This window comes from Quercus lobata, chromosome 1 (assembly GCF_001633185.2).
Source record: "Quercus lobata isolate SW786 chromosome 1, ValleyOak3.0 Primary Assembly, whole genome shotgun sequence".
NCBI classification, from domain to species: Eukaryota; Viridiplantae; Streptophyta; class Magnoliopsida; order Fagales; family Fagaceae; genus Quercus; species Quercus lobata.
In genome coordinates this window covers 43,094,049-43,107,779 of record NC_044904.1, presented here as the reverse complement: position 1 = coordinate 43,107,779, position 13,731 = coordinate 43,094,049, and the positions used below count along the sequence as shown (strand labels likewise).

At 43.2% G+C, this 13,731-nt stretch overlaps 1 protein-coding gene across 1 annotated transcript; it reads right to left on the bottom strand.

The window, feature by feature from the left end:
- Positions 1-10,454: 10,454 nt before the first annotated feature.
- On the bottom strand, positions 10,455-11,326 carry LOC115954327 (uncharacterized protein Mb2253c-like). Its single transcript, XM_031072257.1, has 2 exons — positions 11,209-11,326; positions 10,455-10,870 (listed from the first exon to the last, which is right to left on the bottom strand). The coding sequence occupies exons 1-2, from the start codon at positions 11,324-11,326 to the stop codon at positions 10,455-10,457; spliced, it is 534 nt and encodes a 177-aa protein (XP_030928117.1).
- Between the last annotated feature and the right edge of the window lie 2,405 nt (positions 11,327-13,731).

The following is a 13,731-nucleotide window of genomic DNA, read 5'->3' as shown; positions in this document are numbered from 1 at the left end:
GGTTAGAATTAAGGTCTTTGAAGAAAGTGATCTAGTCTTGAAGAAGCACAACTAGGCCATGCTTGATCACAGAAGAAAATTTTTCCCAACTTACGAGGGCCAATATGTGGTAAAGAAGGCCTTTTCTAGAGGAGCCTTGATTCTAGCTGACATGGACAGTCACGACTTCAATATGCCCAGCAATTTTAATGTCGTCATATGATACTTTGCATGAAGGAGCCTCTTAGTTCACCTCATTTTTATATTTTTACGTCAGCAAGAAAAAAAGAAAAAAAATTATATATATTTGTAAAAGGTAGATCGAAAACCCGAAAGGACAGTCTACGCAAAAAGAGAGCCAAAAGAAAGAAAGCGTGAGAAAATACGAAAGATAGATTGAAAACCCGAAAGGGCAGTCTATGCAAAAGGAGAGTAAAAGAAAGAGTGTGAGAGAGCTTGCTAGATCGAAAACCCGAAAGGGCGGTCTAGGAAAAAATTAAGGCAATTAAAAAAGTCAGTTGAACTATGTGATGACCTGATCCTTCCTAGTGGAGGTACGTAGGTAGCCATCTTGGTTCGGTCATGTCTTAAAAGAAAAATCAATCAGCTTGGCCTGCTTGAATTCCTGGTCAAAACCATAAAATTAGATGGATCCAGCGTCCAAGACAAGATATGAAGATGCCTCCAAGATTGCTCTCTCTCTACAATATTGCCACAACCAAAACCCATCTCAAAAATTTCACAAAAACCTCTAAAATTTTGAAAAACTTCAAAGTTTTTCAAATATCCCAAAAGTTAGGTCAAAAATCATGAAATGCATGATAAGAATAGAGAGAATAAGATCATACTAGATGAAGAAATGATCTTGAGGCCGAAATTTTTTTGGGTTTGAGGTTTGAAGTAGAGAGAAAAGTTTGGGAAGGTGAAGAGACAAAAACTGTCGAGAGAGATCGGGGAGAAATGAAGAAAAATTGCATTGTGACTATATATAGACATATTCACAACTCGATGGATCAACAGGTGTCGAGAATAAAATTTGCCAGAAGGAGCTATTGAGAGGTGTCCATAGCAAAAGGGGCTCGATGGATCTAGATGCTATCGAGCATACAGAAACTTCCTTGATGGATCGAGTAGCTGTAGAAGCTATCAAGATTGAATCTCAAGAATCTCGATGGATCAAGATTGCGATAACATCTATCGACAAAGGAAGCTGAAAGGCTCGATAGATAGTCTAGCTGTCGAGAGGTGTCAAGCAGCTGTTGAGATTGCTTAAAAACAGTTTTTCAAGAGAAAAACACAAATATGAATGCAATCAAACACGCTACTCAACCAAAGATCCAAAAAACATTTTGAGCTCCCAAAATCATCTCTCAATAAGAAAAATGTGAAGCATTTAGATCCAAAACATACATACACACACACACACACACTAAACAAGTCTAACTAATTTTATTTCAAAAATAAGTCAAGATAGTTAAGTGAGCATACATTAACACATGTATTCCTTGTGATGGCCAAATCACATTGTACCTACACATGTATCAAAAGTATCAAAGAATATTGTGTGTTATGTGTGAAAAACATCGCAAGATTTGCATAAATGTCTACATGTTATAACGATTTGAGATATGAGAAAATCACTTTAACTCACACACATTCATAACTATTTGATGAGGACTATCACCTTCAAGGTACATCCTATAACTCCCACATCTCCTAGAAGACATGCTTGCAATCATATATAAAAGCAATTTGATTCTTTTTTCTTTTATTTTTCTTTGCATATTTTCTTTTAAGAAAACCATGCATAGGCATATAAGAGAGAGAAAAGAAATACCCAATGATGTTAAGCTTTTGACATTGCATTTTTGCTATGTCAAAGCATACTGATGTCATTTCATGATTGGTGGGCAACAGCGGTGAGATGATTATTTATGCCTTTCTCTTAGGATTTTCTAGTCCTTCCAGTCAAAAAGAGTGATACGAGTGTTAAGTACAAGAGATTACTTAATCTTACTCAACACAAACATGAGCCATAAAGCTCACTTGTTTAGTTGTGCATAGATATGCTCATCTAAGCTACAAAAGATACAAAGTTTAGAGAACTTTGTTTCAATGGCCATCCAAGGTACACAAGTACCGATGTATACAAAACACACACTGTTTTTGTATTCTTTTTATTTTTCAATTTTTTATTTTAATGAAAAGCAAAACAAAACAAAACTGAAACTAGACAAACAAAAACATGTTAAACAAAGCAAAGCATAAACTAGACTAACTCAAAATAAGAAAGTAAAACACACAAGTAATGCAAACTCAAAAACAAGAAGGTGAGAGAGAGAAAAAAAGTGACTGAATCACTTGGAGCCTTTTTTCTTCCGCACCTTGGAAGAATCTTTCCGTTTTGCAAACCCTTGATCCAGCAGTGAGGGGGAAGAATTGAAACCATTCAAGTTTGAAAGGAATATGAGGGCTTTGAGTAGATCTCCAAGAGGAGCAAAAGAGGATGGAAACTGATTCTAGTTTTCTAATGAGATCATACTGTTGCTCTGTTGAGTGGTAACCACTTGTAGCAATTAGGTCGAGTATGTTCAACTGCTCCATAGTGATGACAAAGATGCTGCTTCTTTTGTTTAGGTTTTTGAGTGTTTCCCTTCTTAGCCCTAGGGTTCTAAATTTTTTTTTTATCAAGTTTAGGGGGTGCTCCTAAGATAGATTTACCCTTACCTATGTTCTCACTAACTAATACATTTTTCACATCACTATTTTAAAATTCAACATTATTAGTAGGAGAAACAAAAATAGTAGTACTAATAGAAGCAATACTAGGAAAAGAGAAATCATACCCAAAACCAGTCCAATCGAAGGCAGATTTCTAAAGACTAAGCATCTTGTCAAGCTTTGCACTTGAAGTCATCTCCAGCTGAGCTCTAATTGGGAACAATTCTGCCTCAAGCTTCTTGGTCTTCTTAGCTAACAAATTATTCTCAATCTGAGCACCTTTCTAACAATCTTGGATCCAGGAATGGTTTCCCCAAGATTAAAGGCTGAGCTCCCTATGTCCTTGAGCTTGGCATAGAACTCATCAAATGACTCATCCTCCTACATCTTAATCCCTTTGAAGCTCAAGGACATAGGGAGCTCAGCCTAGAGAATGGTCCATGCTTCCTTAGCAGTTTCAGTAGAGGATATCTTCTTGAACTCCTCATTCATGACCGCACTAAATAAAGTATTCAATGCCCTACTATTGAAGTTAGCCGCCTTGATCTTAGCATCATCCCAATTGGCCTGCGCTTCCATTGGCTTGGTCTAGCCTATCTCCACAGCTTGTAAAACTTTCTCATCTAATGACTACAAGAAAACTCTTATGCGTACTTTCCAATATGCATAGTTAGTGCCATCAAATAAAGGAGGTATAATAAGTGATTGTCCTCTATCCATGAAAAATAGGGGTTAATGGATCACATAACAAAGATTGAAACCTAATCAGAGTATGCCCATTTTGATACCACTTGATAGGCCAAGAATGTATTGACCCCTTCTGATAAATTAACCAATTAATTAACCAAGTTAATTAATTAATTCAATAAGTATGCATAGTAATTTCTTTACGAATAGGGAAAACCTACACAGTAAAAACCCACCGGGTGATTTTAAGGTCACCACTCCCAAGAATTCACTATCATCATAACAAGCGGTTACAAGTAAAGGAATCCTAGTACCTTATACCAACCCACAGTTGAACCCTTACCCCAATACCCAATTGGACTTGTTCTGTAGTGACAATCTCTCCTTTCAATGCACGGCTCCTAGTACGTGACTAAGCAATTCGATGTGTGGATCCCAATATGCGGCTTACACACCAACTTGAGAAGGATGTTGGCTGCAAAGTTCTTTAGTTCATCAACACGATGAAGATCATGAAACTCCTTGGTTACAAAACCCTACAGTGTACAAACATAACAGCTTCTTGAAGAGAAATATGAACTAGGGCATATGTCTTCGGTTCACAATATGCTTGTGAAAAACTTTTGCATCAAGTTGCACTCCTTTGCATTAGCTGTGACAGCCCTTAAAACAATCCTTATATATGTTTAGGGTTGTGAGAAAAGAAAGCCCAAGCATCTATATACAGATTGGATGAAAATCAGAATCGAAAATTTGATATTCTTAAATCTCAATAGATACCCTATTTATCAAGCAGTTGTCGAGCATCGGGCTTAAATAGCCTTTTAAACCTCGATAAATACTAGCTGTCGAGCTTTAAAAATCTAGCACTTCTTCACTTGATTCTTAGACAGACTTGCATGACTTTAACACTTGAACTTGAAACCTTGTTCTTTAAAGCATTAAACACATCCAATATCAACCCAATTACAAGCAAAGTACGTTTTGTCAAAGAATTAGCCAATTCTATATTGACCTATGTTCCTAACATGATTCACATATGTCCTAACACATGTTTCCATAACATCTTGCATTATAGCACTCGTTTATATTTCTTAAAATTAAAAATCTCCCCAGCATATGAGTGTGTGTGAACCTAACTATGCATGTATGCGTTTTATACACATATGTATGAATGTACATTTATGTGCATGCATGCATGCACTTGTGAAAACATGCAAGTATGTTTATGTTTACATATCTACTTATCATGTGAACAAAAATACTTTCCAGCATCATCATAGCATAAATGATAAAAACACAATATATATATATATATATATATACATATACACATATATACATACATACGTATTGTAGGGGCACAATTTTGGTGGCCCAATCCTTGTCGGTCAAGTCTTGGCCCAAGAAGTCCCACACAATGAATTTTTTTGTAGAGTATGGGCTAAAGAACTTAGTTTCAGTTAGTTTAAACGGTTTGTTGCTTAGGATAAGGGAATACAGAAATAAGGATGAAAAATGCCACCGTAAAGAGAGGTCCCTTACAAATGATGAGGCATAAAACTTGATTAATGGACACAGATTAATGCAGTAAGATTTCTCTACAGTGTTCTCTCCTTCTTTTTTTTCTCCGTCCCCTCTCTTGGGGGACTTTTTACATATTATATAGGCCCTTTCATATCATCTGGACTTTATACTTGTTGATCATCCAAACCCCTACTTGAGCACCTGTCCCATCAGACACCCCTATCAATTCTTTGTGAGTTGCAGTAGCCAAGGTAGCACTGTTCAGGGGTCTTCTCTTCATCAATGCGGCCAGGAGAGTAGTTGTACTGCATTTAATGTGGTGGTGGCAGCCTTTGCTGAGATATCTCGGGTTTCCTTCCTTTTTACGTATTTGGAAGATGGACTGTAGTGGCTTGGACGCGCCTTTGATCTGGATTTTGCAGTGTCCGAGGAGAAATTACTCCTCGGACATGTTCTCTTTGCCCCAGTGGGCCTAAATAAGGATTGCTTGGGCCACGATGTCTCCTCGAACGAGCTTTGTTCTCGGACGGGCCTAGGGCCCAGCCAGCCTATTATTTTGGGCCGGTCCCCACAATAGCCCCTCAAAACTCCGGTTTTTGATCTCGTTCCGAGGAGAAAAGCGGGGTTTTGACATTACAAAGGATGGAATTAATTAGATCCTGGTTCACACGTGTGGGGGCAACTACTTTTGACGCGCTACAATTTACGAGGCGCGACTATTTACTCCAGGTGGCTTTGTGCCTCCCTTATCCAACGGCGAAGCGTAGATCTAACGGCTGACATTCTTCCCTGAATTCTTGAGCGGGAATGATTTCCTTTTTTCCACCTAGCTATATAAAGCCCAAGAGAGGTTCATTTTTCTTTTTTATCTGCATATTAGAAGTCCAGAGAACTCCAGAGAACTCCAACGCCCAGAGATTTACGAGCACTTCCGACCTCCAAATTTCTGTAGCCATTTCTGCAAAGCATCCTTCCTTGAAAAGATTTCCACGCATCTTGCTGATCGTTTGTGAAGATACTTGTAAGTTCCACTCGTTTCGTTGCTTCGAATTTCTCCTCGGCTCTCAATTTTCATCTCGGTTTTCTTTCTGTCCCCCCAGTTTAGCTTAGATGGGTAGATTCAAGGATCTAGTAGATACCTCGGCTGCCATGGAGGCCTTTAGAGAAAAATATCATATCCCACCAGGTATGGTTCTACAGTATTGTCCCCCAGAAGGAATATTAACAGATAGAGATGTGGGTCAAGTCGTCATTCCCATGATTGCTTTCATAGAAGGGGGAATGACACTTCCTATGCGTAGGATTACCCGGGACTACTTGTACCACCATAGGTTGACACCGCATCAGTGCGCTCCAAACATGTTCAGGGTATTAGGCTGCGTAGATGTTCTGAACGAGCGGATGGGTCTAGGCCTTACCTGGCACGATGTGGTTCATCTGTACGAGTGCCATTACATCGAGAAAAGGGGGTATTATCTTAAATCTCGATCCGAGGTCGTTAGGCTAATCTCCTACCTCCCCATATCCAATAAGACTATGAAGGATGATTTCCTCATTGCCTCAGGAGAATGGAGGGATGGTTTTCATTGTCCAACTCGGGCAGGAATTCCAGGTGCGGCGCTTTTAGTGCCAATCCTTTAGGGAGGGGGCTTAGCTTTTTGGATTCATTTCCTTTTTTGCTTAAGAATAAAAAATTTTTATAACTTAACTCTAATCTCCTTCTCGGCTATTTTGCAGATAGAGCTCAAGTTGCTCCTAAGTTGAGCCATGTAAACGTTCAGGCCTTGAACTATCTGTTGAGGTCAGAGATCTACGTTACCGAGGATAGGCAGCTACGCGCGGCTCATTTGGTTTTGGGCTACCAACCCCTAACCCGCTCTTTCCAAGCCATTGGCCACGCCATAAGAGCTGGTAGTCCAAGGTTACCTAGGATTGATGTATCCAAGCCCAAGTTTTTGGCCCGACAAGATCTCATGCCGGTTGTGTTACCTGGCGTTCGGAATCCTCCACCAGTTGCGCAATTGCCTCCACCAGACAATCTTGAGGTTGCTGCACAACTTGAAGAAGAAGCTGAATCATCTCGTCTTTCTCTAGAGGAGGAGATAGACGAGTTCTACTTTGAAGAAGATATTCCCAAAGCTCCTTTGATTGAGCTTTCTGATCCCGAGGAAGAGCAGGACGAAAATTCAGTGGTCGGCGCGCCAATACTTATAGCCTGCTTGGAAGACTCCTCAGACGAAGAGGTAGATAATAAGGAAAAAGCCTTAAAGAGTTTATGGCCACTCGAGGCAAGGGTCAATCATCCAAGGCACCAGCTCAGTCGCAGACCTCTGTTCTTCCTTCGGTCGCTCCTCAGCTCCCGTCTGATCTCGGCCTTAAGGTTAACCCGGACCTAAAGAAGAAAAGGCCAGTTGACACCCCTGAGGAAGGCGAGGTGGTCCCCCACCCGGTCAAGTAGCAAAAAACCACCCGAGGGCAGAAGAATAAAAGGGCTTCCTCCGTAGAAAGCCGGGAGGAAGAGAACCAGGCCGAAGTGCGTGTTAATCCACGCACTTGGAGCCCGAAGCTGGAGTTAGACGGGGTCGCTATCCCTTATATTGCCTCAGTCTGAGAATACAACAGGGGCCGAGCAGGATACATAGTTGAGGCCCTGGAGCAGCCAGTGCTCCTTTCTCGGGACATGGAGGCCTACAGGCGATTCTCCCAGCCTGAGCTCTTTCTATCCCTCAAGAGGGACCTTGCAATGGTAAGTGACTCTTCTATCCTTCCATTAAATCATTAGACCTTGTTGCGTTCTAACACATTGCCTTGTTGTTTTGTGGGCAGATCACTCAGCAGGTGTTTGTGGCCGAGGAGTACTGCCGCAACAACCGCAACTTGGCTAAAGCTGAGGCTCAGTCTCATGTCGAGGTTGAGAAATCTGTAGGGTCCCTCAAGCAAGAGAATTTTGAACTCTCAGAGAAGTTCAAAGAGTCAGAGAAAGCCCGCAAGAGCGCCCTGGCTGGGCTAAAGAATGCTGAAACCCAAGCCGAGGACCAGCACCAAAAATTGTTCGTGACTGAGACCAGCCTTGCCACTGAGAAGCAAACAGTGTTGGATCTCAAGGCTGCGCTACAGAAAGCTAAGGAGGAGATCCGACTGGCTAAAGAAGAGGCTCAGCTAGTTCGGGAAGCGGCCGAGGCTGAAAAGAAGGCCTCTTATCAGCTTAGGGCAGAGGAGACTGAGGCCAGGCTCTCTGAGGAGCTTCCAGAGGTATGCAGGGATTACTGCAGTATCTCATGGGTTCATGCTCTTGATGCTACAGGGGTTCCTGCAGACTCGGCCTTGAGGTTGCCCGAGAAGGTCTTCTTCCCTCCTGAGATCCGAGAGATCCTAGACGGCGCCCCTGAAGCTTCTGAGTAGGCCCCGGTTATCCCTGATGCCATCCCTTTGCTTGATAATGCCAAGGATCTTGCTAAGGAGTTCATCTCCGAGGGTCTTGGGGCAAATTCCCAAGCCAAAGTGGTTCATCCTCCTCAACCAGAGCAGAAAAAGAATCCTCTTGCTGATGCTTAGCCTGTAGGGTTTTTAATTACTGTATTTCATTTTTTTTTTAGAACGGGAGTTGTCTTATTTTTTGTTCTTTTGTAAAGACCTCTCTTTGTATTGACTTCGGCTTATTGATATAGAATGTTCTTTTTTCCATTCTCTTTTGGTACTTATGATTGATGTTGATATAATTCCATTATTTTGTTCAAAGCTAATACAGTTCCTCTATTTAATGTTTGCAACAATATAAACAAATATAAACGAATAAGAAAAGGCAATGCCGTGCGGCGAACTTAGAACGATAGATGCCCTTATACTAAACTACGCACGTACCTTAAAATCGCACAAGTGTCCCAATTTGTTAATTTCCCGTAAGTCCGTGGTCCGAGGAGCCATGCTGGACTTTAGTTCTGTCTAAAACTTGTATAGACGCCATAAGTTATTAATTTCCCCTAAACCTGTGGTCCGAGGAGCCATGCAGGACTTAGGTTCTGTTTAAAACTTGGATATATGCCATAAGTTATTAATTTCCCCTAAGTCTGTGGTCCGAAGAGCCATGCAGGACTTAGGTTCTGTTTAAAACTTGGATAGATGCCATAAGTTATTAATTTTCCCTAAGTCTGTGATGGAAATGGACCAATGGGTATGCGATGATCATGGAACAAAACATAGGCAGAGCTGTTTTCATTAATAATAATATCTTCTTAGATTATTTACATTCCACGGGCGAGGCATAGTTTTTTCATCTAAGTATTCTAGGTAAGATGCACCTATTCCGGCCACAGATGTGATGCGATATGGTCCTTCCCAGTTGGGTCCCAGCTTGCCCCAGGAAGGGTTCTTAGCGCTGCTGAGAATCTTCCTCATTACGAGGTCGCTTGGACTTAAAGGTCGCAGCTTTACATTAGCATCATATCCTTGCTTTAGCTTCTGATGATAATAGGCCATATGGATCATCAGTTTTTCCCTTTTTTTCCTCAACTAAGTCTAGACTTCTCCCCAGTAACTCGTCATTGTTTTTTGGGGTAAAAGTGCTAAACCTCAATGTGGGGAAGTTGTTCTCGATCGGGAGTACGGCTTCGGCCCCATAACTCATTGAAAAGGGAGTTTCGCTCGTTGACCGTCACGGCGTCGTTCGATAGGTCCATAAAACATGTGGGAGCTCTTCCACCCATCTCCCCTTTGCATCATCCAATCTCTTTTTCAGACCGCTCACTATGACTTTGTTCACGGCCTCAACTTGCCCATTTCCTTGGGGGTAGGCGGGAGTGGAATATCGGTTTGTGATGCTAAACTCGTTGCAGTATTCCCTGAAGTTCTTACTATCAAATTGAAGACCGTTGTCCGAGATGAGGGTGTGAGGAGTTCCGAAGCATGTAATAATGTTTTTCCAAATGAATTTCTTGGCATCCACGTCCCTGATGTTGGCCAAAGGTTCAGCCTCTACCCACTTGGTGAAATAGTCGGTGCCGACTATTATGTATTGCTTATTCCCTGCTGCTTTAGGGAAAAGACCGACAATATCAAGACCCCACTGAGCAAACGGCCAGGGGCTGGAGAGGGGGTTAAGGACTCCTCCTGGTTGGTGAATATTTGGGGCGAATCTCTAGCATTGATCACACTTTTTCGCGTATTCTTGGGCCTCTCTTTGCATGTTTGGCCACCAATATCCTTGGGTGAGAGCCCTGTGTGCCAGCGATCTCCCTCTTGTGTGACTTCCACAAATCCTCTCATGTAGCTCTTCAAGCAAGGACTCGGATTCCTCTGGGTGTGTACATAATAGGTACGGCCCAGAATAGGAGCGCTGGTATAGCCTACGGCCTTCTGATAACCAAAACCGAGGAGCATTCCTCCGTATCTTCTCGACTTCCAGGTTTCCTTCTGGCAATGTATCGTCTTTGAGGAAGTTCACTATAGGATCCATCCAGCTGGGGATTCTTTCTAATTTGATGGATCCGAGCTGTCTCTCTATCGGTTGAACTTGTCTGGCATAAATCCTCAACAAGGATTATTCATGGCAAATCATGTGCAGAGGACGTGGCAAAAGTGGCCAGCGAATCCGCATGTGTGTTCCCAGTTCTAGGAATATGCGTCAGGTTAAAGGATTCAAAGTCTGACTGCAGGCGTTTGACTCGAATGAGATATTCTTGCATTCTAGCATCTCTAGCTTCTAACTCACCCATCACTTGGCCAACGACCAATCTGGAGTCTGAGAACGCTTCCATTGCCTTTCTGCCCAATTTTTGAACCATCATCATTCCTTGAAGTAAAGCTTCGTACTCGGCCTCATTGTTCGTAGCCAAGAACCCGAATCTTAGCGATTTTTCAATGGCAATACCTTCGGGCGATATTAGAACTAGCCCAATTCCAGATCCTTTTTGGTTAGCCGTGCCGTCCACGTAGACTTTCCAACGCAAGATCTCACGTGCTGAGATTGTGCCAACCGATTTTCCATCCATGTCTTCCTTCTCGGTTATTGTTTCTACGGAGGGTTCAGTGAATTCTACAACTAAGTCCGCGGGGACTTGACCCTTGACAGAGGACCTAGGCATGTATTTAATATCAAAGTCCCCAAAAGTGCACTCCACATTGCGATCCTTCCTGTGTAGTCGGCGCTTCGAAGCACCGATCGAAGGGGAAGCTGGGTTAGAACAATGACCATGTGTGCCTGAAAGTAATGGGGGAGTTTTTGTGTGGCATGCACCACTGCTAGAATTGCCTTCTCCAATGGTAAGTAACACACTTCAGCCTCATGTAACGACTTACTTACGTAATACACTGGTCGCTGTACTCCGTTATCATCCCGTACCAGTACCAGGCTTACAGCATGAGGAGCTACCGCTATGTATGCAAACAGTACCTCGTCCGCCTCAGGGCTAGACATAATGGGTGGTCGCGACAAGTATTCTTTGAGTTGCTGGAAGGCCAGGACACAATCCTCCGACCACTCAAACTCTTTCCATTTATTTATTAAGAGGTAGAAAGGTCAGCATCGGTCTGCAGATCGTGATATGAACCGGTTCAATGTCGTGATCATGCCAGTGAGTTTTTGCACCTCTTTCGGATTCTGAGGAGCCTGTAGGCTATTAATCGCATTGATTTGATATGGGCTTACCTCTATCCCTCTGTGAGTTACCATATAGCCTAGGAATTTCCCAGATTCGACCCCAAATGAACACTTGGAAGCATTGAGCCGCAACTTATGCTCCCTTAAGATGCCAAAGATGATCTCCAGGTCTTTCACGTGCTTGGGCACCACCTTGCTTTTTACCACCATATCATCTATGTAGACTTCAATAACTTTGCCTAGCTGAGGTTCAAACATTCTTGTCATCATCCTTTGGTAGGTTGACCCTGCGTTCTTTAGTCCAAAAGGCATCACCTTATAGTGATAGTTTCCGATGGGTGTCATGAATGCCGTTTTCTCCTGATCCTCTAGTGCCAGTGGTATCTGATGATAGCCCTGGGAGGCGTCGAGGAAGCTCATTCGAGGGTGGCCTACAGTCGCATCTACCAGTCGGTCAATTCGAGGTAATGGGAATGGGTCTTTCAGGCATGCCTTGTTCAAATCTGTGAATTCCACACAGACTCACCACTTCCCCGTTTTCTTTCTTACCACCACCGTATTTGCCAGCCATTCGGGGTAAAAGACTTATTTGACAGCCCCTGCCCTTTTCAGCTTTGTCACTTCGTCTCTAACGGCACTGGCATGTTCTTTTAAGGGACGTCGGGGTGGTTGTTTCTTCGGAATGGAGGATGGGTTCACATTCAAGTGGTGACAAATGAGATTAGGGTCAACCCCCGAGACATCATAATCGTCCCATGCAAGCACATCAACATTTCTCCTCAGAAACCTGACTAGCTCCTCTTTCTCTTGAGGAGGCAATTCCGAGCCAACCTGGAAAAATCTTTCTGGGTCCTTGTCAATGATAAACTTTTCCAAACTTTCACACTTTATCTGCTCGGCTGGCCCGCTAATATGCCCCGCTGAGGTGGCTGGTTGCTATAAGTTTTCAGGAGCCGAGGACTCGGCCCTGGACCGACGTGAGATGGCGGCCACCATACATTGCCTAGCCATGGCCTAATCTCCACGAATCTCTTCCACTCGGCCTTCGTACGTGTATTTCACCTTTTGGTGAAGTGTGGAAGACACAGCCTCTAGGGCATGGATCCATGGCTTGGCCACTATCGCCGTGTAGGACGAGTAGGCATCGACCACGATAAAGTCCACCTCCACTACCTCTGACCCGGTCTGGATGGGTAATCTGATCTACCCTTTTGGTACAACTGTCTTTCCCTCGAAGCTGATAAGGGGAGAGTTATAAGCCGTCAAATCCTCCGGCCTTAAGTTCAGCCCCTTGTATAGATCAGGGTACATTACCTCTACCGTGCTGCCTGGGTCTACCAGTACCCTCTTCACATCAAAACCTCCGATCCTCAGTGTAACTACTAAGGCATCGTCGTGAGGTTGGATAGTTCCCCTCTTATCTTCGTCCGAGAATCCTAATATTAAAGGACTTCCCTTTTTAAACCTTTTACACTCTCTTTCCCTATCCTCGGCAGAGAGTCACGCTACGGATAGCACCCTGGAAGGAAATGAGCTGATTCTTCCTAGGGCGGCAAGGATGACATGTATCGTTCCCGTGGGAGGTCGTAATGACACATCTTTTCAAGGTTCTTGCATTGCCTGGCTCAAATGACCGCTGGAGGGGTGCAAAAGGTGACGTAACCTTCCTTCTCGGACCAACTGATCTAGTTGGTTCCATAGATTCCTGTAATCCTCAGTGGCATGCCCATGTTCCTGATGATAGTGACAATACAGGCTCTGGTTGCGTTTCGAAGGGTCCCCAGCCATTTTTCCCGGCCATCTGAAGAAGGGTTCGTTCTTCACTTTCTCCAGAACTTGTTGTACTGGCTCTCTGAACACAGCATTAACTGTCTGCATGTTGCTTTGTCCAGCCTGTCTCGAAAAATCTCTCCTCGGCTGGTTATGATTATATCGTTCCGACTTGAAATCATTCCCTTTAGGGGGAATGATCTTCTCCTTTCCCCTTCCTTGTAGGTGATCTTCTTCCACCCTTTTGTACTTGTCAATCCTATCCATCAACTAATGAACATTGACAATGGGTTTACCAGTGAGAGATTTCCTTAAGCCATGCTCGGTAGGGAGACCGCTTTTGAATGTGCTGATAGCGACATCATCGTGGTTCTCATCCAGCTCGTTATACATCTCCCAATATCTATCCGAGTACGCCTTTAGGGTCTCTCCTTCGCGCATGGATAAGGACA

Coding starts and splice junctions, on each gene's coding strand:
- LOC115954327 (XM_031072257.1), bottom strand. CDS start 11,326: ATGTCTAGCCCTGAGGCGGACGAGGTACTGTTTGCATACATAGCGGTA. Junction 10,871..11,208: donor GCGACCAGTGTATTACGTAA/GTAAGTCGTTAC, acceptor GCACAATCTCAG/CACGTGAGATCTTGCGTTGG.